The following is a 23822-nucleotide window of genomic DNA, read 5'->3' as shown; positions in this document are numbered from 1 at the left end:
ACGTGACTACTAATATTGTACAGTATCATGAATTTCTTTATATTAAATCGAGGCATTTTCAATCTGTGAGTTCTGTGATTTTTTTTCGTGCCCTTCCAGTACTTAACAGTTCGTGAACTGGATCCACCATCGAGTACCCAGAAGAGCGCTCCAGTTTCATCACCAGCTCCAGTTTCAGCACCTGTTCCTGCACCTGCACCCAGAACCTACACCTGTTCCTGCACCTGTTCCAGCTCCAGCACTTGTGACAGCTCCTGCGCCAGAACCTGTGCCTACACTTCCTCCTATTCCCGCTCTTTCAGCTCATCCGTTCCTCCTACCCTTCTCCCTGCTCTTACTCCTACCCATCTCCTACGGTCCTACCCATCTCTCTCCTACCCATCTCCCGCCTCCTAACCATCTCCCTACTCTTACTCCTAACCATCTCCCTCCTCTTGCCCCTACCCATCTCCTGCCTCTTACCCATCTCCCTCCTCTTTCGCCTACCCATCTTTTTCTCCCTTGCCCATCTCCTGCCTCCTACTTATATTATGTCTCATCCTACTCATACCCATCTTCTGCATCGTATTCTCCTAATACATCTTCTTATCTCATAAAAGAAAGCTTCAGGACTCTCACATCCAAAAATACCGATATGCCCTGCAGCAGCCTTGTTCCTGGTCAGAACAGTTTATGAGACAGTCCATGAGATGATTGGCTCTTGTCGAAAAGCAGCATAATAAAATAATTTTCAGAATGTACCGTCAGCATACACATGCCAAAAGATATTCATAAATGAATGGTCCCAAGTATTGTATTCCACATTTTTCACTTGATCTTACTAGTTGTATTGTGCAACAGCAAAACGATGGAGGAATTTGTGAAGTTTCTTGACGACTGCACTACAGCTTAACAGCTATACTGAAACCAAGCCTGGAGTCTTGGCGGTTTTCTTTCATGCTGCTTTGTTTTAAACAGTTTTTGTATAAAATAGTTGCTTGGTGTAACTTATAAAGAAGAGCTTGTCTTCCTATTGATTCGATACAGACACTAACAGGTTTTGATAGCACAGGTGTAGACAACTCTAACATTTGTGTACCACTATAGAACTATCTGGTGATCGTGAAGAAGCATAACGTGCTTATCCGGATAAGTAGGTGCACTTAATTATTTATTCTGCGTTTCGTTTCCAGTATATTTCCCAGAAATCCACAACAATTGTATCAAAAGGGCTCAGAGCGAGACTACCAATATTGCACCGTGATGGGTATATGATGAAGTTCTTGTTTTTGATTTTTTTTTTCATTTTTCTGATTAAAAAAACATGACATTTAGGTCCCAAATCAGTGAACAGTTGAAGAAAGTCCTTGTCTTTTATTCAATTACATGTAATATTTTAAAATTCATTGTTTGAATTAAGGGAGCACACCACAGTTTATTTCGGCTTTCCATTGGAGGCTGCTCACCCTAAGGTCTAGTGACCATCTCTTCTAGGGAATAATTCTACGGTGAAAAGTCACCCCTAAATCAGCTACAAGATTCCTCAACATCTGTAACTTCACGTAGAATTCAGGAAAACTATCAATTTTTTGTTGAGTATTTTCATGTATCACTATCATGAAATCCATTGAAGAAAAAATGTGTATGAAATGACTGATGTTGGCTCACTGCTAGCCTGTGTACCATCCAGATTTTTGCTCCGCAACGCTCGAAAATTTAGAGCATTGTGGAGCGAAAATCTGGATGGTACCCAGGCTACACTGCTTCATTCACATGTACTTCCTACAAATTCCTGACACCAGAAAATCAAATAAGTGGCAGCCTTACATAACATTAAACCTCTCACAGTTCCCAGTGTATCTCCTTGTTCAACTGTCCACCAATTGTTAACACAGAAGGGTGATTCTGATAGTAATAGTACAGGCTGTCCAAGGGTACCTGTGGGATTGACCTTTGTCATCCCAGTCTAGGTGATGACAGTTGTAAGGTCATTCTTGATAGTCTACCATAAAACTGCCACATAAAGATGAATTTAAAGAGATCTGATAAACGCAGCATCAGTAATGATCCCCAGCCTGCACACTCAGATATCCAGGGGTGCAAGACGTTCTCGATTAAAGTCTCAAAAGTGCCTTGATAACACTGTCTAATTTTAATATGTGACAGTAGTGGGTACCTGGTAGAATTATAGAGTTGAGTTCTTTTCGCCAAAAAGCAGTTATCAAGTAACTGGATATGATTTTGAAAACGTCAGACATTTCAGCTAGTATCCACTAGCTTTCGTCAGTGACTGAGAGACCAGAGGGGAAATGCAGGTTTATAAGCACAAACTATTGATTGATATGCAAATAAAGTGACGATAAATTTTTGGAAGTAGAAAAGGGAACAAAAGTCAGACAAGATAATACAATTAGTCAGAACACTCCTGTTATACAGAACAGGAGCTTAAGTTGAGTTCTTTATTTACTGAGAGGAACAGTTAAGGTGAGTGCAATAAAGAATCAGCAGTGCAAAGTGTAAGGAAATGAGATCAAAGTCATACTATCACATCAAGAGAGACAGAAGTGAAAAACCAGACCATCTCTACTGACAACTGAGTGAACAGGAATCAAAACAACATTTTGAAAAACATGTAACATATATTTGGATTGAGGTATCATTGACAAGTACAGGAAGTTTTGACAAAATTACTAAAATGATAAAAAAAAGTGCTTTTAGAAAATATTCTGAAATAGTTCAGTTCCTTCTTATTTTGAGAAGACTTTGATCATTTCTTCACAATCCCCAGTCAAACGGATATCATCGGCATTCATTTTTCAAATTGAGTTCAAAGCTTCATTTTTGGCACTGATAAAATGTTACCATTGTCAACGGGCATTGTTCTCATTGGGCCATATTTCTACATGTAACATTAACTGTATTGAAACATGTATCATATTTTGTCATTCCCAAATCCACCTCTCATTCCTCTTCAGTGTCCAGCTGCATCTGGGCATGTGCTAAATGTGAAACAGCTGTATCTGTTTGAAGATGTCAATATTGAAGACAAGCAACAACATACTGCATATCTGATGACAACATTTCAAAAAATATATTTACACTTGTCAAATCTACTATTTTCTTTTCACCATTTTGTCAATAATTGCACGATTCAATACACTGTTTCAATTGTACCAATTCAAGAGGTTAATTAAAGTGATACAATTAGTTAATAATCTGGCACCACAGCGATATTGTATTTGTCTATGTACTTGACTAATAGCTGCCCTCTGTTGACGACATTCTGTACCACCTCCAGTGCAGTCTTGGTCCCTACAGACTTCCAGAACGTCCTGTCAATATACAAGGACTGCAGGAGACTGCGGCGGAGTCTGGCAGGGTCCCTGAGCAGGGCGATCGGGCCCTCGGGAAACCTGAGGACAGACATGGATATCACAGGTTATATGTAGTTAGGTGACACCAATTTAATTTCTTGGTTAACGGATTTTTCTAGAAAAATAATGGATTGGGCGGGCGAAAAAAAAATAAAAACAGGCCTGGGCATCCTATTATGGCCCAAAATGGTACGATAGGAGCCATGAAGTCAACACACCAGGCTGGTTCAAAATTTAAACAATGAATTTTGAACTTTTAATGGTAGCACTGCATTGAAAGATGGAATGACTGTTACAAGTAGTACGAAAAGGACTGTTTTCAACTGTTTAGGGCAAAATATGAGCATTTTGCAGTTGCTTCTGAATTTTTTTTTTTATTTGCAAATCAGAAAAAAATGAAGTGGCAAGTCCGTTAACCAAGAAATTTAATTGGTGTGGCCTTAGGCTTACATGTGCATGACAAGATACAGTACGTCAGTGAGATATTTCGAGGCTTAGTAAACTTGTTTAGTCTTATAATATACAATCTTTGCTATGTATACCCAAATGACATATTATTGTATGTTTGAAAGTTCTATCCTTTGGCAAAATTCCATTTTCACATTTCATCTAATTATCCATCATCTCATACCTTCCCAAAATGTTTTACCGCTCAACTATTATGAATTGATCATGTAACATTAACTAAGGTCCTCATAGGAAATTCAAACTCTACTACTGGATAGATTATGATGAGATAATATCCGGACATTTCAAGTGACATCCACCACTCTTCTTCAGCGTCACTAAGGTCCTCATTTGCATAAATCATGCCAGTTGATCATCGCCATCCAAATAACAGTAGCTGTTCAATAACTCTCATATCAACAAAGAATGCTAATGGCTATTGTAGCAGTTCATTATCAATTACACAAGCATTTACCATTATATACTATTTTCTCACTTAACTTTTCAGTTCCATTATTTATATCTGTTGATTTTTCTCTCTTTCTCAGTTACATGTGTCAGATCTAGTCTCCACCAGACTTCTTTGCGGGGTGAATAAATCGTAGAAATCGGCCTAAAAAGGGTATTAATTGGCCAGAGAAGGTAGCCGGCCAGAGAAGCTCCATTGCCCCGCCAAAGCAAAGCAATAAACAGCTTACTTGGATACTTCGCACCTATTTAAAACCGATTTGTGGACTTCAAAGAGGATAGCGAAATATGACAGACTTTGGCGGGGCAATGGAGCTTCTCTGGCCGGCTACCTTCTCTGGCCAATTAATACCCTTTTTAGGCCGATTTCTACGATTTATTCAGCCCGCAAAGAAGTCTGGTGGAGACTAGATCAGATCAAGGAGGCAAAGGAGCCTCAGTTTTCCCATATTTCTAACATCCTTGAGAGGATACAGTACTTACTGGTCTATGCCCTGTAGTAACCGCCAGTCTAGGTTTTTCCTGGACCGAAATGGTCTCCCTGCATTGTCAATGTAGACAAGACGGCTCCGGTCTGAATTCCGAGTCAGCATATGTACCAGCATCAGCACGTCTGGGGTTTTACACTCAAGGTGCCTGCCGTCTGAGAGGACATGACAGGATTTCATCAGTTAGCACAAGGATCCAACATGTTATCATGAATTTCATCAAAGTTCATCTGTGTTGGTAGTAATCATAGTAAAACATTGAAGTTTATTCCAACACAAGGGTTACAGAGCGATCAAATTTTCGATGACCACTGTCGCCTTCATCAGGATAATTAATGACCAATCACTTCACAACGTGATCTCGCGAGAGTTACGGTTTACAAACACGTGACCTTATCCACACGAGACTTTACTGATACGTGACATAAGCAATTGATCAAAAGTGCCAGAGAGTTTATATTATGTTTTACGATGATCCAACATGTGTTCCCAAAACATTACACCTATAATTCCCTGGCTGGTTCATTAATTGTAAATTCTTTCCAGAAGGGTAAAACTTTAGAATTATCCTTCCCTGGGAACAAATACCCCCAACACTTCTACTACTACTAAATGGATAATAAAAAAATATCCATAAATGATGTTGTACCTGTAAAACATGCTTCCTCTTCAGTTTCTAATGTCTCGTTGAATCCACAACAATTGCGATCTAGGCGGTCAAAGACCTGTATTGAATGTTGTACAAGTTTAAGTTTATAAAAATGGCATAAGACAGAGCTCATGGGCTGGCTGAGAAGGAAGTCAAATGAAGTGCTTGTATCATGAGTATTAAGAAAAGAGCAGATCTATTCACGTCACAGATAGATCAGCATGAAAGCAAGTTTCATGTAAAAAGTCTTCTTTCTTCTTGTGTAAAGAGACTCTTTTTACATAACCAGGTCTTTTATTCAGCTATGTGGATGACGTGCTAGAACTTTTGAAAAAGGGAGCTATATATAAACAAGAAATGACAGACCACCTTAACACCATTGATTTAACAGGGAGAATCAAGTTTACACATGAAACAGATGGAAGAGAACAGTACTATGCCATTCCTGGACACTTCACTGGTGAAGAAACAAGACGGGACAGTAAAACTAATGATACACAGGAAGAAGACACACACAGATCAGTATCTAAACTTCCACTCAGACCACCCTCTCTACCGTGATTAGAACACTGATGGACAGATGTAAGATAAGACAGTAGTCACTGAAGAAACAGACAGACAAATGGAGATGGAGCACAACAAGCAAGCCCCCTCTCTTTGTAACTACAAAGTTTGTTACAAATCGGATGGCAACCAGGCTAAAGAAACCTGCTAGAAGTACATCTGAAAGACAAACTACACGACTCAGTGAAGACAGTCTGTGTTTACAAAATGCCTTGTCTCGGCTGCAATAAGGTTTACATCATAATGGAGAAACGGGGAGGACATTTGGATGCAGACTTGAAGAACATAGGAAGGATGCAGAGAACATCAAGGTGGGGAGGTACACCAGGGCACAGAAGAGGGAAGCAGAGAAGGAATCAGCACTGACAGATAACATCATGAGAAATAAACTAGTGTAATAGACTGGGACGGGGCCAGAGTAATAAACAATAGATGTACACGTTGGAGTAAGGAGTCTGTATGGATCAGGAAATCTACTCCTGTCATGAACCGGGATGAGGGGGGGTACAGACTCAGTCACATTTGGGACCGCATTCTTAAGAAGTAAGAGTTGCCATGGTAGATCAAGCTCCTTGTAACCACGCATATGTGTAGATATGTAAATATTGTACGTTTGGGAATGCATCTATAGCAGCGACACCTGTGCTGCAATGCAATATGAACCAGTCAGAATTGCCCTGAGGAAGGTGACAGACGGTCATCGAAACGTCAGCTGAATAAAGACTTGGTTGTGTAAAAACAGTCTCTACTCAGTGACTTACCAACCTGATGAAACTATTCACAGCCTGTCAGGTGATCCAGTTCAACTTCAGGCCGTGTTCAAAGTAGTACGTTTTGCGTAGACAACTTTTAGATACAACAAAGGGTTGTTCTACCTTTAAAAGAAAGTTTAATTTCAACAACTATGCAGATGAGCTTTTGTCAAAGAGAGAAACACCATTAGGGACGTTTTGGGCATGCGCATCAAGTGGCATGTGCAACAAGTGGCATGTGCAACAAGTGGCATGTGCAACAAGTGGCATGTGCAACAAGTGGCATGTGCAACAAGTGGCCGGGCCTGATTCTATCCCTAATACAGTACAGATCACTAATTTACATGTCATCCCATATATGCACAGTCTCACACTTCAGTTCTTCATGTGGTCTCACACTACAGTTCTACTTGTGGTCTCACACTACAGTTCTACTTGTGGTCTCACACTACAGTTCTACTTGTGGTCTCACACTACAGTTCTGCAAATGATATCCTGTGCTTCCTGACTGAGTGTCATTCTCACCTGCAGTAGGAAGTCAAACATAGCAAGCTTGCTCCACTCAATATGCTTGATGGGAGTGCAGAACTGTTCTGGGTCAGGAGTGGTCCCATCTGCCCAGCACCGGTTCTTTAGAACAGTCGTGTAGTTCAGCCAGCTCAGCTCAAGGGAGTTCTGGGGCAGGAGGACAGAGGAACAAAACAGAACAGACATAAACGTGTTTGCTCCAACAGTCACCATCTCTGTTATCCTTGTTCACTCCCATGGGAGTGAACAAGGATCATTTGTACAAAAAAAATCTGAAAGATTTAAAAGTTGCTGGAAAATCTAAAGTCTTGTGATAATCTACTACAACACACCACTACATGTCTTCAAAACCCATCTTAGGAATCTTAATGCCTAATGTGACCATTTTGAAAGAGGAGATAACATTTTGAATGCTTGGTGTCCTGTGCAGTCCCTGAACACAATGCATTGTGTTTGTAGGACTGTGAGTTGACAAAACACCCTATGCTGCCACTATGCCAGTTGAAAATATGCAATAACATAATTGCGATCAACGAATGGATCTTTTGATAACGATGAAAATTATCGAATGATTTACATGGCAGAAGTGAAAAATATCCAATTAATATCCGGACCTGATCATTCTGGAACTTTCCGCCATGTGCGATGTCGGGGTCCCACCAGATGAGTGGGCGTGCCTTACCGTCACGGAAACGGTAGCCCAGCTGGGAAAGTCCACTGAACTTTCTGGCGATAGCGGGTAATGTCCTGTTCAGACCGAGAACACGGTCCAGGTGGAAGGAAAGCACCTCATAGATGTCCAGGGCACTTTTTAATAAGCCACATTGAGATTCACACTGTTCGGTGTCTGAGATCTGCGGCGTCTTGTCACTATTGTCATCAAACACTATGGGGTTGAGGGAAGCGTGGGGGTGGGGGAGGACATGGGAAATGTTTGCTGTAGCCAGAAATATCAACCTCTCCACATCAGCACGGGAGAACCATGGCGGTGCCGTCTGATTAAAACGTAAATATCTGGTCTTCCTAAATTCTTCCATTGAGATGCCTTTTCTCTTCAATACCAGTGCTGTTGGTGAATGAGTGAGGGCTTTTGGTACCCATTTTTGGTATGGTTCTTGAGTAGTCCTGTTAGTCACAGAAACATCCACGTCTGCATTGTGCCCCTTCTCGTGTTTCCCACCATGAAAGGATACTGTCTTGCTTTCAGAATAGTCAAAATTCTCCACTACTGACGAATCAAAAAGATGTAGTATCTGTCTGGCTGGTAAACCATTGTAGTAGGTCACTACAATAGTTCCAACTACTGCTATGGTCAAGAAAAGGACCACTGCCTTCCTTGGCATTATGACGCCGTTCTTTGTGCCCTAACTGCTTCACCAAGTTCACCTGCATGAAAGAGAGGGGGTGGCCATGAGTGGAAAGGGACATCTACCATCATGGAGTTCTACTCGTATTACATGTAACTGTTATGTTCATATTAGGCCACACCAATTTAATTTCTTGGTTAACGGATTCGCCCGCTTCATTTTTTTTTCTGATTTGCAAATAAAAATAGAAATTTAGAATCAACTGCAAAATGCTCATATTTTGCTCTGAACAGTTGAAAACAGTCTTTTCTTCCTAGTTGTTACAGTTATTCCATCTTTCAATGCAGTGGTATCATTAAAAGTTCAAAATTCATTATTGAAATTTTGAACCAGCCTGGTGTGTTGACTTCATGGCTCCTATCGTACCATTTTGGGCCATAATAGGATGCCTAGGCCTGTTTTTTTTTTTCGCCCGCCCGCTCCATTATTTTTCTAGAAAAATCCGTTAAGCAAGAAATTAAATTGGTGTGGCCTTACATGTATTACTTGATCTTTGTACCTCACAAAACCATGTACCTGTTACAGTCATACCTTACCTAAAATACATCTCTGTCAGATATAAGATGTGGTACATGTGGATATTAAGTGTTAATCCCTGGTACATTTACAATGTCTTTTCATGAACACACCAGTTTATGACCCCCTCGCCTGGCCATAAAAGCATTAATCCTAGCCCTGGGCAAAGGTGAGTTTGCCAGGTTAGCCATTGATAATCACACAACATGTTATATCTCTGTACTTCACAATTGCTTATTGTCATTTCTGAAAGGTTAATGGCATGAAAATCTTATATTTTGTGGTCAAGTCATTCAAGTTTAACTTCAGCTAGTCCAACTGTCACTCCTGTTGAGACAATGAGCTTTAAATCTTGTTTTTGCAAATAATTCAACGTTAAGTGCTTAAAATCACCAAGTCAAAACAGTGAGACAACATCACCACCTCAATGTGGCAGCTCACTGCGGTCAATACGTGCAAGATTAAGTACAGGTTCCAGATGGAGCACGTGAGGACTTACCTATAAGATATTTGACCAGTAACGTTATAATTGTTTTCGTCTCTCGCCGTTTTTTTCTGTTGACCAAAATAACGACTGGGCCAGCAGCAGGGAGTTCCTGTATTCGGTGGATATTTTCAAGTCTGACGAGTGATCCAATCCCAAATAGTTCCCATATAACAACGTCCCCGATCTAGAGACAATGAGTGTCAGAACGACACTAGACTGACTGTCGGTAATCTGACGTCGTCAGCGGTTCCTCTGCTGATTACATCATCACAGGCCTGCAGCCGATCAGCTGATCACGGAAGTAAACAATATATCACGTGATCTCCTGCCGACCGCAGCAAGCAGATCCCTCTCGGAGGGCAACTTACATTTCACTTTTTTTTGGTCCCCAAAATCAGGCGAAAATTAACGCGCGAAAATATTTGCCTAAAGGAGCCAACTAAAGCCAGGAGTAAGGCCAGGATGACGTCGACGCGCGCTGTTGCAAAGTGAGCAAAAAACCAAATGTTTGAAAACGATCATCTGGCCGGCTAACGTTGTAGACCGCGGCAAAAATCAATTCCAACGGAAAAGAAGAAAATGTGAAGAAACGAAATTTGAGTTTATAATTCGTATTCGCTATTCCATACTCTGTGTGTCATTTGTTCAATCTTTATGACCACGTAGATTTTATAATGAAGGCAACTTTTTTTTCATTCGCACTCGAATCAGTTTTGGGATCAATATGGCCTAAACTAAAGGGAAAGTTTGAGTCATCCGCATACTGAAAGATTTTGGTTTAGTGCCAAACGTATCTAAGACTTTCATTTCTCGAGCAATTCAACTCCTATGATAGGATAACTCCTGGTGTGGAGATGGGGCAACCTTGTCGGACCCCGCGGGACAGGTAAAGAAGAGATGTAGACATCATGTAGCCATGATGATCAAGTTTACTAGAAATGTCATTATAGAGAATTTTTATCTAAGTAATACAAGAGTCACCTAATTTCATTTTTATTTATTTATACAGGTTAGCATATCGCCATTTTGGCGCTTTTCAAAGCTCCCTGTGTCATACATACATAACATAACATAATAAAAGGTAAATTGAGTACAATCAAAGGGTAATGATAAAAGAAACGGAACAAACTAATAAATTACATAAAACATACGAAATAAATATGACAAATGATATAAATAATAATGGAGCTGAATTTGCATATCAATGTCTAAAAGCAAAATGGAAAATTAACAACAAATCATATTAACTGTTGAGTAAAGAAAAAGTAGTCTTGAAGACCCTGAGTGTTTTTGCATTTCTGACATTAGGAGGATTTAGGAGTGATTTAGGAGTGATTTAGGCACAATTAGGAGTGATTGAGGAGCAATTCAGGGGTGATTTAGGAACAATACATTAGTGTGGAAGGGACATTTTTGTGTATGGGGATGTGGTGAAGCCATGCTGCATTTGCTCCTAAGCAAATGTCGGCCTTTCTAGTTAGAAATTGTTTTGCCCTGATTTATTCTGGATTTCTGTTTCTTTCCTAACAGAGAAGAGAAATGGATGAAACTGAAGACAAAACATTGAAGAGTGAGGAGAGCAGTTTTAAAACAACTCCCGAGTCATCCTTTACTATGAACAGCCATACCGGAGAAAATCATGGGGAATATGCATCAGCACAACACCTAGCAGAACACACCGGTGGGAAACGCTACATGTGTGGGGAGTGTGGGCACAGGACAGGTAAAAAGTCTGACTTATTCAAGCATATGAAAACCCATACTGGAGAAAAATCCTACAAGTGTGACCAGTGTGACTATTCTGCAGCACGGAAATCTTATTTAGACTATCATCTCACCAAGCACACTGGTGAGAAACCCTACATGTGTGTGGAGTGTGGGTACAGGGCAGCTCGAAAGGCTGACTTATCCAAACATATGAAAATACATTCAGGTGAAAAACCCTACAAATGTGACCAGTGTGACTTTTCTGCAGTACAGAAATCTTCTTTGAACAGACATCTCGCAAAACACACTGGTGAGAAACCCTACATGTGTGGGGAGTGTGGGTACAGGGCAGCTCAACCGTGTGATTTATCTCTCAACTATTCACAATCACAACATCTGCCTGGCAGATGTTGGCAGATGTTGTGATTGTGAATAGTTGAGAGATGTGTGGAGGTGACATTCCTTAGATAGCCTTGGCTCGTTTGTGGTGCTGTGCTACCGATGTCCAACCTAACAAGTTCAACCTAAGGCAAAGTACTTGATAAAAAGTAGTCCAATCGTGTCAAGGGCCGTTTCTAAATCTGCAATAAATATTAAACCCAGGCAATTCATTTCTCTCATAATATCCATAACGTTACATAGAAAAATTCAGCATAAGTTCTCACTAATACAACGCCTATGCAAGAAACCAGTTTAGTCACGCCACGACACATTTGGATAAGTTAAATGTGTGTTACAAGTAAGAATGGTGCTAGGACGCCCATTGTTTTATAATGAAAAACCATAAATTGAACTAGATTATGCTATCACGACCTTATTTCCTTAGTCAATGAGACAAAAACATTTACAAAAGTCATATATTTCATGGAGGTATGAGATCTCTGAATTCTTGTTGACGTTGTTTTCCTCAGGTCGGTTTTCTACTAAACAAACCAAAGTTTTACTGTTTTGTTAAAAGGGTTAATTATGTAAGTTTTTCATGCGCGGAAACCGTCTCTCCCAAGCAAAATCCCTCGGCGGCAAAACCGTCCTCCGCGGCATACTAGTAACTCGCGTCTCTCCCTGAAGAAAATTCGCATCAGAAGTCAGCGAATGAGGCTAAGGCAAGCTTAGACATCAGCTGGGTACCAAACTGCTTATAATTCTACCATTTTCTGTCAGGGCGAGAAGGTCGGTCGGCTTTCACACCCCTGACCCTCGAGGCCGGGGATACCAGGACACGGCATAAGTCAAGTAAGTCAAGACCATTCTGGACAGTCGGGACTGTGGGACTGGGCCGCTTTTTCCACCAACCCTTTGATTTGGCACTGCCCTACCTATTAACTGGTCATAATGGTATCGTCCACGCGTGCGTACTGCGACGGAAAACAAACCATCATGGCGTCTGCGTTGCGACTGAAGAACGGAAGCCTCACGAATTTCTCCCGTTTGTTTTGCCACTGAAGTTTCTCTTAGGTCACGATACTGTGGAATCATTCAACGGTCATCTCTTATTCGATTTGAGTGGTGTTTACCTCACCAAGGCACCACTGACGTGGAAAGTGAAGAAGGTAAAAGTCGACCATCGGCTTCAAGATGGCGGATCACCTCAAATGCCAACTTCAACTGCAGGAACAGGCGCAGGCGATACTTCCCAAAATCTAAGGAATTATCGAAACAATAGAGAGATCGTGCGACCCTATGAACAGAATGACGCTGTCTGAATGATAATCGCTACACGGAAAACATCATCCAAAACAGTCAGCGACCGACGGCAATTTGTCCAACCGGATGGAGCGCGGAGTTAGCCTGTGGCTATCGGCCAATGTTGTACGTGTAGACAACAAAGTCCAGACGCAGGGATTCTGTTTACTTGTGCTGACTTCCAACAAAAACTGTCAGATCCAGATTTTACATAGTGAAGGAACTACTGCGAGGGTTGTTTGATTACTGGTGTAAAACTGACGACTGCCGACGTCGTGAACATCATCACTGTCGCGGATCCCGGAAGAGGAAATAGCCACAGTGGTCCGGTCTGTTACCAACAGTGTGTAGGCTGTTTTCTCTATTTTTGTACGAAGGATCGTGACTGCAGGACACCAACATGACGTCCATGGCTATCCTGACGTGCCGCCCAAACTCGCATCCCTTCCAGGAGCGGCGGGTTCTGTTAACGGAGGCCATGAAGATTGGCCGGTCGGTGGCCAGGGCCAGACCCGCCCCCAATAACTGTATCTTCGACTGCAAGGTCCTGTCCCGGAACCATGCCCTCTTGTGGTTTGAAAATTCAAAGGTGAGTTTGGTAAGATGTGGAACCTGTAAACATACGGTATGGCTTGGTACCTGGACAATCCCCCGCTCTTCTGAAGAAGTTGAAGTTTGTCCACATGTTGAACATTACTATCAATGACAACTCATCTGTGTTACCTCCCTGGTTACATGTACTGAGGACTGTAAGCATCAAACCTGACTGTAGTATTGTTACCATCCAATTCTGTGATACATGTAGGTAAGGCCACACTGACTTGATTATATGGTTGACATCCTCGTGCCCATAAATTTTCGTCCGTTCCCCTAAAAAAATGCCCTCCGTTTCCCCCAAAAATGCACAGATGTATCACACTCAATTCACAGAATTCCTTTTTTTCTATCAGTTTTTTTTGCCAATTTATTTACCAACTTTTACAATTCATCCTCAGAGATTTTAAACAAACTGTCCTGCAGTTCCAGAACAAGCTGCTAGGGAGACCAAACTAATGTCACTCCTTCCTGATATCAAGAGCTACCAGAGTCATACAGAATTCGTGACTCCGGCTTGTCCAGAGCACAAGATATCAAAACCAGAAGTTCCACTGCAGTATGAAGGAGAGCTGCCAGGGGGCCCAAAATCTAATCATTTCTAGGTCTCATCAAGACCTAACCCACCAAGTTTCATGACAATCAATTTAAATCTTCTTGAGTTATTATGCTAAACCACATACAAACATATACACTACAGAAAACTTAACCTTCTTGGCAATGGTAACAAGTTCCACAACCTCATACCTTAAAAACTTAAACTTAAAACCTCAAACCAGCCAAATCTGACTGAAGAATTTTTCTTATTGATTTTGAAAATAAGAGCCTTATTACCTTTGCCAAGATGGTTTCGTTTCAGGGGTGTTCCTGTATGTGTGCGTGTGTGTGTGTGTGTGTGTGTGTGTGTCTGTAGACAGGATAACTTGAGAAGGCTTAAATGGATTGTTTTGATACTTGGTAGGTGGCAGGTCTTGATGAGACCTCAGTATGATTAGATTTTGCACCCCTACCGACTTGTTATGGTACTGCAGCTGAACCTCGGTTTTTATATCTCATGATCTGGACATGCTAGGGTGACAAATTTGAATGGCAGGTAGCTCTTGTGCTAGGGAAGAAGTGATATAAGTTTGGGCCCCCTAGTGGCTTGCTCTGGAACTGCAGGGCTATCTGATTGAAAATATTCAAAAGAGGATCACTCAAGAACCGGTTGACGGATCGTCATGATTTTTGGTATGTAGGTAGCTTACGTGGTGCTTGATATAATTATGTTTTGATATAATTTTGCAAATATGGATGTTATTTGCATAATTTATGGGGACAATATATAAATCAGCTGCATTCCATGATAGGACTATTGAAGCTTGTGACATTGGTAATTAAGAACGAGAGAAACACAGGCAAATATTTATAATTTAACTGAGGACTTAATTTGCATAATTAATGAGAATATGTTATAATTATGTTATGATAACTGCCTGGAATTTTATACTTGTGGTATTTGAAAGTTCAGTGAAGGTGAACATCATTAAATATAATGTATTCAAATCAGGACCTCATTTGCACAATTTATGAGGCAATGCTAGAATGGCATTGTTTTAATGTAAGACTCATTTGGTTGAGAGTATAATAAGCTGATATAATTCATAAAAATGAGGATCCTATTTGCACAATCGGGGAATAATGTAGAATTTGTCAGATTTCTGTTATTGTTTATTTTGTTTATTATTTATCTAATCCTTATCAGTTTATATTGGTGGGGGCATTAAAAAGGAGTATGTTCCTGTTTCCCCCAACCTTTTACATTTTGTTGTAATAAAGCTGAAATAAATAAATAAATAAAATAAAGACGAACATCATGTGGCGAAGGTATGAGATCGGGGAACTCTAGTTTGTATGATGATATCAGTTGATCATAGTCTCATCATGTTAATCGTTTAAACTAATTGGACATTTTTTCACAGTGATTAATATGCAATTTATCAGAGCCTCATTTGCTTGAATCATAACAGTTCATATTCTCTATCTACAGTCTTATCTTAAGAAATAAAGCTATTCTAGCATTTTATCATAAATTATGCAAATTAGGTCCTGATTGAATAAATTATGTTTAGTGCCCCTCCACTTAACTTTCAAATATGACAAGTATTATAGGGTTAATGACCCGCCCTGAGGTGAATACGGTGTCATAATTCATGGTTGGATCCTATAACCACCGAATGAACGACTGAGGCCGCGGAGTGGACGAGGTCGTTTATGAGGTGGTTATAGGATCCAACCATGAATTATGACACCGTATTCACTGAAGGAAAGCGGTGAATTAAGAAATGATATTAATTAAGGTTCCGTGGTAGGGTTTCAATCTGACCAGAGTTCCAAATAGTAAATCAGCGGATCTGCTAGGTTGGCTAGGTTTGGCTGACCCCATAGCTTGGCGATCGTTATAGATTTTGATTTGAAATTGGTTTTGAATTGACAATAAAACTTGGGATAGTAGTGTTGTTCAGCATGGTGAAGTTGGTCGGCCAGCGAAGCGTTTTTGGTATTAGTCCGAGTGCAAGGGTGATGTGATTTGTCGCCTGATGACCCAAATACAGTCAAACCTGTCCAAGCCGGCCACACAGGGAACTGAAGGAAAGTGGTTACCTTGGACAAGTGGTCTCCTTGAAGAGGGTCACCTCACAACATAACTGAGACATAAATGGTTTCCAGGATGTTTTGATGTCAAATGCTGTAAGCATCTTCAGTTCTGTGGTGCAAAAAAAGGGGAGGGTGGCACATGACACAATTTACATCCAACAAAAATATCACCCAACAGTCAAGGAAAACTGGCTGGTTTCTCTATGATTTCTCATTAAGTTATCGTTAATAATCAACATGATCAAAAATGATGTGGTCACCAAGGGCAGGTATTGGGATTGGGGTGGTTGTGGTCGCGTTGACCAGGTGGTCACCTTGGACAGGTTGCTTAAGGCTTGTGTCAATGGGGAAAATTTTTTGGACCAAATAAAATCAGTCACCATGGCTAGGTGGTAGTAAGTAGTAAGATATTCCAGCATAAAAGCCATTACCTTGAGAAAAGTCCAGGCAGCTCCGATGAAAAAACTGTGAAAAAATGATATTTTTCTGGTCCAAAACTTACATTTTACTATGTTTAATAAGAGGCAGCGGACGATAACCAAACTAATATTGGAAGCCGGCTGAAAACAGCTGTAAGCCTGTTCACTGACATATTGAGATTTCCTGGCCTCCTTTTCTTGGTGGAATTGTAGCCCTTCAGCCTGAGGGTGTCCGTCGCATACAAAAGTCATGAAAGAAACTCCGGTCCGACATCTTAAATTCCCAGCAGTTAGTAAGGCTACACGGTCATAATTTTATGGATGACATTCGCGCACGCATTGATTTTTGCCTGTTCTCAAAAAAAAAGATCTCATCCACCGAGGCTCTGGCCTGGCTCTAAGCCTGGGTAGTCCATGGTAGTTAGCGACAATACGGGCACCCAGGCTACCGTAGCTCTACGACTCAAGAACTCAGTATACTTACAGTGCCGATTCATAAATTCCGCAGAAAGCCAGCATGTGCCGGCTTGTCATATATGTCGCTATGTACTTCCGCAAACTCACAATATCAGCTTTATTTTCCTGTGGTTTAGCAGCATTTTTGGGGGGCCGGAATTGTTTTTATTCGGCTGAGCGCACTAGTTTGGGGGTCTTTAGAGGATGTCATCCACAGAGTTAAGTCGGTGTGGCCTATAAACTTATATAAGTTATACCAATTTCCCACTAAGGGGGCACATCCCAGTTTAGTCTGGGTCTCAATTCGATTCTACACACCCTCAACTCCAGTGACTGTCTCTCTCAGGAAATAATCTAAAGCTAAAACACAGTGTTTGCAAATGAAGGATATCCCTCTTAGCTCTAGCTATGAGTATGAGGACAGTAGAATTTCAATTTCTTTAACCTCTCAAATTCTAGTGGGAAAAGGATATTTGAATTAAAAAATAATCCCAAAAATTTGCCATTTTTACGAGCAATTAAACCCATCACCCATAATTTAGCCACCAAAATGACTAATTAAAGTTATATTGCCGGAAGGAGAAAACCCTTATGTATTATCAAGAAAAGTATAAGGAAATCCTAACACTGAGATTATCACAATAGCCCGTCGCACGAGGCATAGCGACAGCACCCCTAGAACGCATAAAAGGCATATCTGGGTCAGACCGAAGCACCGCGCTCAAGGCGGAAGGACCACCCGGAAGTAAGCTTTGGGCCCGAAATCAATTTTCACACCAAAACACTCCACTTCTTACACTTTCTAGCCATGTTAGTAGTTAATGCCATTTTGCAGCAGATTATGAGAAATATGAACTCAAACATGAACCATCGGAACCCCTTCGTCAATTTTTTACCGCGCACTACCATGGACCCCTGTCACGGAAGAATTGGTGTGTGTACCATTAATTATGCAACTTAGGTCTTCATCTACATAATCAATATCTGACAATGGTCCAGGTCCAGTTAACTTCTCCTTTCCTAAATGTCTATCGGTAACGAAAATATGGAAAAATGTTGTTGCAAAATGATAGAGACGGAAACAATTTAGGTAAATCTCTTTTATTTTAAAGCTGGATTTTTATTTTCTTGGCATGCCTCCTTGTATATAGTGATCATCATTAACAATAAGTATGGATTTTGGTTCCGGTCCAAAAAAAACGGTCCACCTACGTTTCAGCTTTTTCGGACCGGACCGATAAAATTTTTATGGTCCAAACCGGTCCAGGTCACCCCTACACTGTATGATAATTTTTGGTCCTGACTGTTGTAGAACCAGCGCCTGCTGAAAAAGCGGCGTCCTACCGCAAGATTTATACGTTGCACACTGCGCTACCTCAGCTTAGAAATAAGTTGCACCAAGCAAAATATACTTTTGTTTGTTTGTTTATTTATCCAGGAGAACACGTCGCCTGATGGCGATTTTGAAAGGTTCCTGGAGTGAACAATGTACATGTACATGTAAACACGTTACATACTTTTCCTAACCTTTAGCTTTTCACTTGCCCAATGCAAAATAAAAAGAATATTTCTATGCATTTTTACTGCAAGGAAATAAATTTTTTCAGTAAAAAAAGCACTTTTTTATTGTTTTATACTTGACCAGTATTTCCCAAAGTAAGGAGCTTTGAGACTTGCAAGATTCTCTGACAAAAAGTCATACTTTTGACTGACATCAATAACATTATAGGGAAATGAGTGATTCTGCTCCGAACACTAGGTCATAATGCCACATCCAAAAAATTTACCTGCCCAATCGGGCAAGTACAGCGGGATACTCCCTTGCCTGAACAGTGCTTTTACTTGCAATAGGACTTGTCCAACCCTGCTTGCACTGCGCAAGTACACTAGTGGGTATTTTGCACGCTGTCTACATATTTTCACAAGGTCTGGTTAGGTTAGGACAAGTATGTAACGTGTTTACATGTACATGTAACAAAAAGTTACATGTACATTGTATGCTGGTGCTAGTAGTATTAGCTATGGGGACCGCTTTTTCTCAGTCCCAAAAATTTTCCCTATTGACACAAGTATTGAGCAACCTACTGTGATCGCTATGGCCCTAGTATGAGTTGGGTCTGCCCATGGCTTGATCTCTTCCCATGGCACTGACCGCAACATATGAAATAGCGTATGAAAAACCATCTAGTTTGCACCACTGTAGGGGGTAGGATTTGCAACATATCTGGTGTGATATACGATTCCCTCATCAGGTTTGGTACTGTACAATCATAAAGCACTTTCCAGCAGTCTGAAATCTCTAATTTTCCTGTTTATTTCACAGTTCTTCTTGCAAGATACGAAGAGCAGCAATGGTACATTTGTGAACAACCAGAGACTGAGTAAAGGGTCTGAGGAGAGCCCAGCCCACGAGATCCACTCTGGAGATATCATTCAGTTTGGAGTGGACGTCATGGAAAACTCCAGGAAAGGTACAGTGCAATAACTGTCATACTGTATCCAGCACATTATATCTTACTCAGGGGGCTGTGCAATCGTCGTAGGATTGCAAACAGGGCATTTCTGGGACAGACATGCCTGTCACCTGGGACAGACATGCATGTCACCTGGGACAGACATGCATGTCACCTGGGACAGACGTGCCTGTCACCTGGGATAGACGTGCACGTCACCTGGGACAGACGTGCATGTCACCTGGGACAGACGTGCCTGTCACCTGGGACAGACGTGCATGTCACCTGGGACAGACGTGCCTGTCACCTGGGACAGACGTGCATGTCACCTGGGACAGACAAGCATGTCACCTGGGACAGACATGCACGTCACCTGGGACAGACGTGCAGGTCACCTGGGACAGACGTGCACGTCACCTGGGACAGACGTGCAGGTCACCTGGGACAGACGTGCACGTCACCTGGGACAGACGTGCACGTCACCTGGGACAGACGTGCAGGTCACCTGGGACAGACGTGCACGTCACCTGGGACAGACGTGCACGTCACCTGGGACAGACGTACCTGTCACCTGGGACAGACGTGCATGTCACCTGGGACAGACTGGGACAAACTTGGGAGAAAACATATTTGGGGATCCAGGCAAGTATGGAAAGCCAGCAAAATCATAACTGATTCAAAATCTTGTATAATATGTATATGGAGTTAACTTGCATCAAATCTTGTGTTATGTGTTATCATGACATCCTTTCTTTCCATTTGTCATAATATGATACACGTGGGAACAATGTTTAAAAGCCCAACTACCGGTAAAGTCTGTTGACTTCAGACATGTAAGTGACCGACTCTGTTTTTCTCTCCCATGACAGTGACTCATGGCTGCATCATAGCACAGATCCACTTGTACAACCCTGATGGCACGGAATTCAAACCAAGAAATGGCATGGCTCCGGGACCACCGCTGCCACTGGTCAGTTCACATCTATATCATTATATATAAATACTTGTACATGTGCTGGGTGCATATTCATGTTAGTGCAGGTAAAATTGGGGCTGTGCAGATATTTCTGATCAGTGTGTGCGTGTATTTGATAATGGTATGTTGGTGAATTTTATTTTGCAGAACAAAGGCCCGGTTAACACAGGGCAAAATAGATCTGTCGGATGTCACATTTTTTCTGCGTGTAAAACGTCCCGCATTGTTTTTTCTGTGGCACCTTCAGGAGCAGGAGCCACAGTGCCTGTGTGTAAACTGAAGAGTGTCCTGGGCAATTTGACGTGTGCCAGATTATTTTTTCATAAAGTCACAATCGTATTGAAATCACAGCTAACAACTAGCTGTCAAATGACCATTAATCAATCCATGTGATTAAGCCAGACTGTGACATTGTTGTGTTGTGTACAGATGAGTCCTCCCAGTGTGATCCAGATTGTTGTGTTGTGTTGTGTACAGATGGGTCCTCCCAGTGTGATCCAGATTGTTGTGTTGTGTTGTGTACAGATGGGTCCTCCCAGTGTGATCCAGATTGCTGTGTTGTATTATGTACAGATGGGTCCTCCCAGTGTGATCCAGATTGTTGTGTTGTGTTGTGTACAGATGGGTCCTCCCAGTGTGATCCAGATTCTTGTGTTGTGTTATGTTATGTACAGATGGTCCTCCCAGTGTAATCCAGATTGTTGTGTTGTGTTGTATACAGATGGGTCCTCCCAGTGTGATCCAGATTCTTGTGTTGTGTTAAGTACAGATGGGTCCTCCCAGTGTGATCCAGATTGTTGTGTTGTGTACAGATGGGTCCTCCCAGTGTGATCCAGATTGTTGTGTTGTGTTATGTACAGATGGGTCCTCCCAGTGTGATCCAGATTGTTGTGTTGTGTTGTGTACAGATGGGTCCTCCCAGTGTGATCCAGATTGTTGTGTTGTGTTGTGTTGTGTTGTGTTGTGTTGTGTACAGATGGGTCCTCCCAGTGTGATCCAGATTGTTGTGTTGTGTTGTGTTGTGTTGTGTTGTGTTGTGTACAGATGGGTCCTCCCAGTGTGATCCAGATTTGTTGTGTTGTGTTGTGTACAGATGGGTCCTCCCAGTGTGATCCAGATTGTTGTGTTGTGTTATGTACAGATGGGTCCTCCCAGTGTGATCCAGATTGTTGTGTTGTGTTGTGTACAGATGGGTCCTCCCAGTGTGATCCAGATTGTTGTGTTGTGTTATGTACAGATGGGTCCTCCCAGTGTGATCCAGATCCAGGCACAGGATCTGTACCAGCTGCAGCAGTACCTACAGGTTAGTAAGGAACTAAATAATCATCAAGCCTCGTTGTTCATATTATAGAGTACATTTTAGGTCAGACCTAGAACTGACTTCAGAAACACAACATTAGTTTTTAATTTTTCTTAGACCTCATGTAGCTGTGTACTTCATGTATGATTGTCAACTTCTGTCATATGCTGTATTTAGCCCAGTGGAGCAAAATGTTCAATAAGTGTCTTCAATAAAATTGTACTTGTAATTAAGTACCTGTAAGAAGGTTGTGAATGTGTGTTGAACATGTGTACCTGTAGGAAGGTTGTAGATGTGTGTTGAACATGTGTACCTGTAGGAAGGTTGTGAATGTGTGTTTAATACATGTACCTGTAGGAGGCTGCTCACAGAGAACAGATGTTGGAGAACAAGTTGGCCATGTTACAGAGGGTGATGTCAGAAACCCAGGAGGCGTCCCAGTCCAGCTGGCAGGCACTGATCGATGAGGACAGGCTCCTGTCCAGACTGGAGGTCACTGTCTTATCTACTTGTTTTTTTATTTCTTTAAGGAGATTGTGGAATGCTTGACATAACAGGTGACCATCTCCTTTTTAAAATGTCAAACCTGAAACTAGACTGTCAAACCTGAAACATGCCACTAACATGTATGTTACATCACTTCTTCCTGAGTACAAGAGCTATCTACACTCATGAGTCATGACCCTAGCGTGTCCAACACAAGACATCAAAACCAGAAGTTCTGCTGCAGTACCATATAACAAGCGATAGGGGTTCCAAAATCTTGAACTACCTCCTCGAGGTGGATTACTTTTGGATCTGGATCGGAGAAAATCAGTCCGGATTGGAGCGTTCACACTGCAAAACCGATCCGGATTGACTTCATTTCCATAATTTTGATCCCGATCAGCGGTCAATCCCGGTCCATTTATTTCACTGTGAACGGGGCCTATGAGAACTCATCAATGCCTAACTACCCACCAAATATTAGTAGTATCCATCCATGACTTCTCAAGTAATGCCATTCACAGACAGACAGACACAAGTTGTCCTTCTTGGTAAAGGTAAAGAGGAATTCAGGGAGTCAGGATTATCACAGTGGCTGTAATGTTCTCATGTTGTGAGTTAACACCAGCACTCGGCTCCCCCTAGGTGCTGGAGAGCCAACTGCAGGCTTTTGCCAAGAACCAGACAGAAGAGAGCCTGCGGAAGGAACTAGTGGCCTTGCAGGAGGATAAACACATCTACGAGAACACAGCTAAGGTTCAAGAATTATTTTTTGCTTTTAACGCATTACAAGTAGCAGTACCACACACCATTGGAAATAAGTTGAGTATAGTCTTCTGGAGTACCAGTCTTTTTGTTGGGATGTTCCTTTTGGGAAGCTTACAAAGCACTTTTTTTCTGATCATGACTGCAGGAGTCATTGAGAAGAATATTTCAAGAGAAACTGGAGATTGTGACCAAGCTGTCTGACACAGAGCGCACCTGCAGTAATGTGGAAGATGAGTGCACACATCTGAAGGAGTCGTACGAAATGTCACAGGAAGAGCTGAAGGCCTTGGCAGCAAAACATTCAGACAAGGTACAGTCCAACTTGTCTAGTACATGTACAACCACCCAGGGGACCAAGGAAAAGTAGTCTCGTCTTCTTAGATAAGTGGTCTTCTTACACAAAAGGCAAGACAAAAGCGACAAGACAAGGCAGGTTTTTAAGTTCACGTCCTTTTAGAACAGACTGAAAAGTAGACTATATATCAAACATGTACAACACACATTCACACAAAATTATATCATGGAAAGCTAACAAATATGAAACTACACTGTATTCATGTGTTGAGCCTGGAAAACTCAAGGATACTTGAATGTCAGTTTTGGAGCTCACTGTCACTCTCTGTGTTCTACCCACTTTATGTTCTACCAACTTACCTTTCCATGCATTTAGCATGCAGTCACAGGTGACTATCAGTACTAGTAACTGTATTTCCGGGTAGCCATA

The 23822-nt window shown here is 41.5% G+C and overlaps 2 protein-coding genes across 2 annotated transcripts; one reads left to right on the top strand and one right to left on the bottom strand.

Annotated features, from left to right (window-relative positions):
• Positions 1-2598: 2598 nt before the first annotated feature.
• Positions 2599-9907, bottom strand: LOC109484853 (protein FAM198B-like). The gene is made up of 6 exons (XM_019788210.1): positions 9632-9907; positions 7864-8635; positions 7247-7396; positions 5406-5481; positions 4752-4911; positions 2599-3392 (listed from the first exon to the last, which is right to left on the bottom strand). The coding sequence occupies exons 2-6, from the start codon at positions 8590-8592 to the stop codon at positions 3188-3190; spliced, it is 1320 nt and encodes a 439-aa protein (XP_019643769.1). The 5' UTR covers positions 8593-8635; positions 9632-9907; the 3' UTR covers positions 2599-3187.
• A 2780-nt stretch (positions 9908-12687) lies between these two features.
• On the top strand, positions 12688-23408 carry LOC109484774 (sarcolemmal membrane-associated protein-like; the record flags this gene model as incomplete). Its single annotated transcript, XM_019788140.1, has 7 exons — positions 12688-13598; positions 19439-19586; positions 20438-20538; positions 21782-21847; positions 22202-22336; positions 22976-23086; positions 23244-23408. Coding segments are annotated over exons 1-7 (915 nt in total), but the record flags the coding sequence as incomplete, so codon positions are not given.
• Between the last annotated feature and the right edge of the window lie 414 nt (positions 23409-23822).

Source organism: Branchiostoma belcheri, unplaced genomic scaffold (genome assembly GCF_001625305.1).
Source record: "Branchiostoma belcheri isolate BF01 breed outbred unplaced genomic scaffold, Haploidv18h27 scaffold70, whole genome shotgun sequence".
NCBI lineage: Eukaryota > Metazoa > Chordata > Leptocardii > Amphioxiformes > Branchiostomatidae > Branchiostoma > Branchiostoma belcheri.
This window is presented reverse-complemented; position numbering and strand designations above follow the sequence as displayed.

What these genes read in the sequence shown, in the direction of transcription:
- LOC109484853 (XM_019788210.1), bottom strand. Translation starts at nt 8,592, where the DNA reads ATGCCAAGGAAGGCAGTGGTCCTTTTCTTGACCATAGCAGTAGTTGGA. An exon ending in TGTTTGACTTCCTACTGCAG is followed by an intron (nt 5,482 to 7,246) that starts GTGAGAATGACA and finishes CATTCAATACAG; the next exon opens with GTCTTTGACCGCCTAGATCG. An exon ending in AGAGGAAGCATGTTTTACAG is followed by an intron (nt 4,912 to 5,405) that starts GTACAACATCAT and finishes ATGTCCTCTCAG; the next exon opens with ACGGCAGGCACCTTGAGTGT.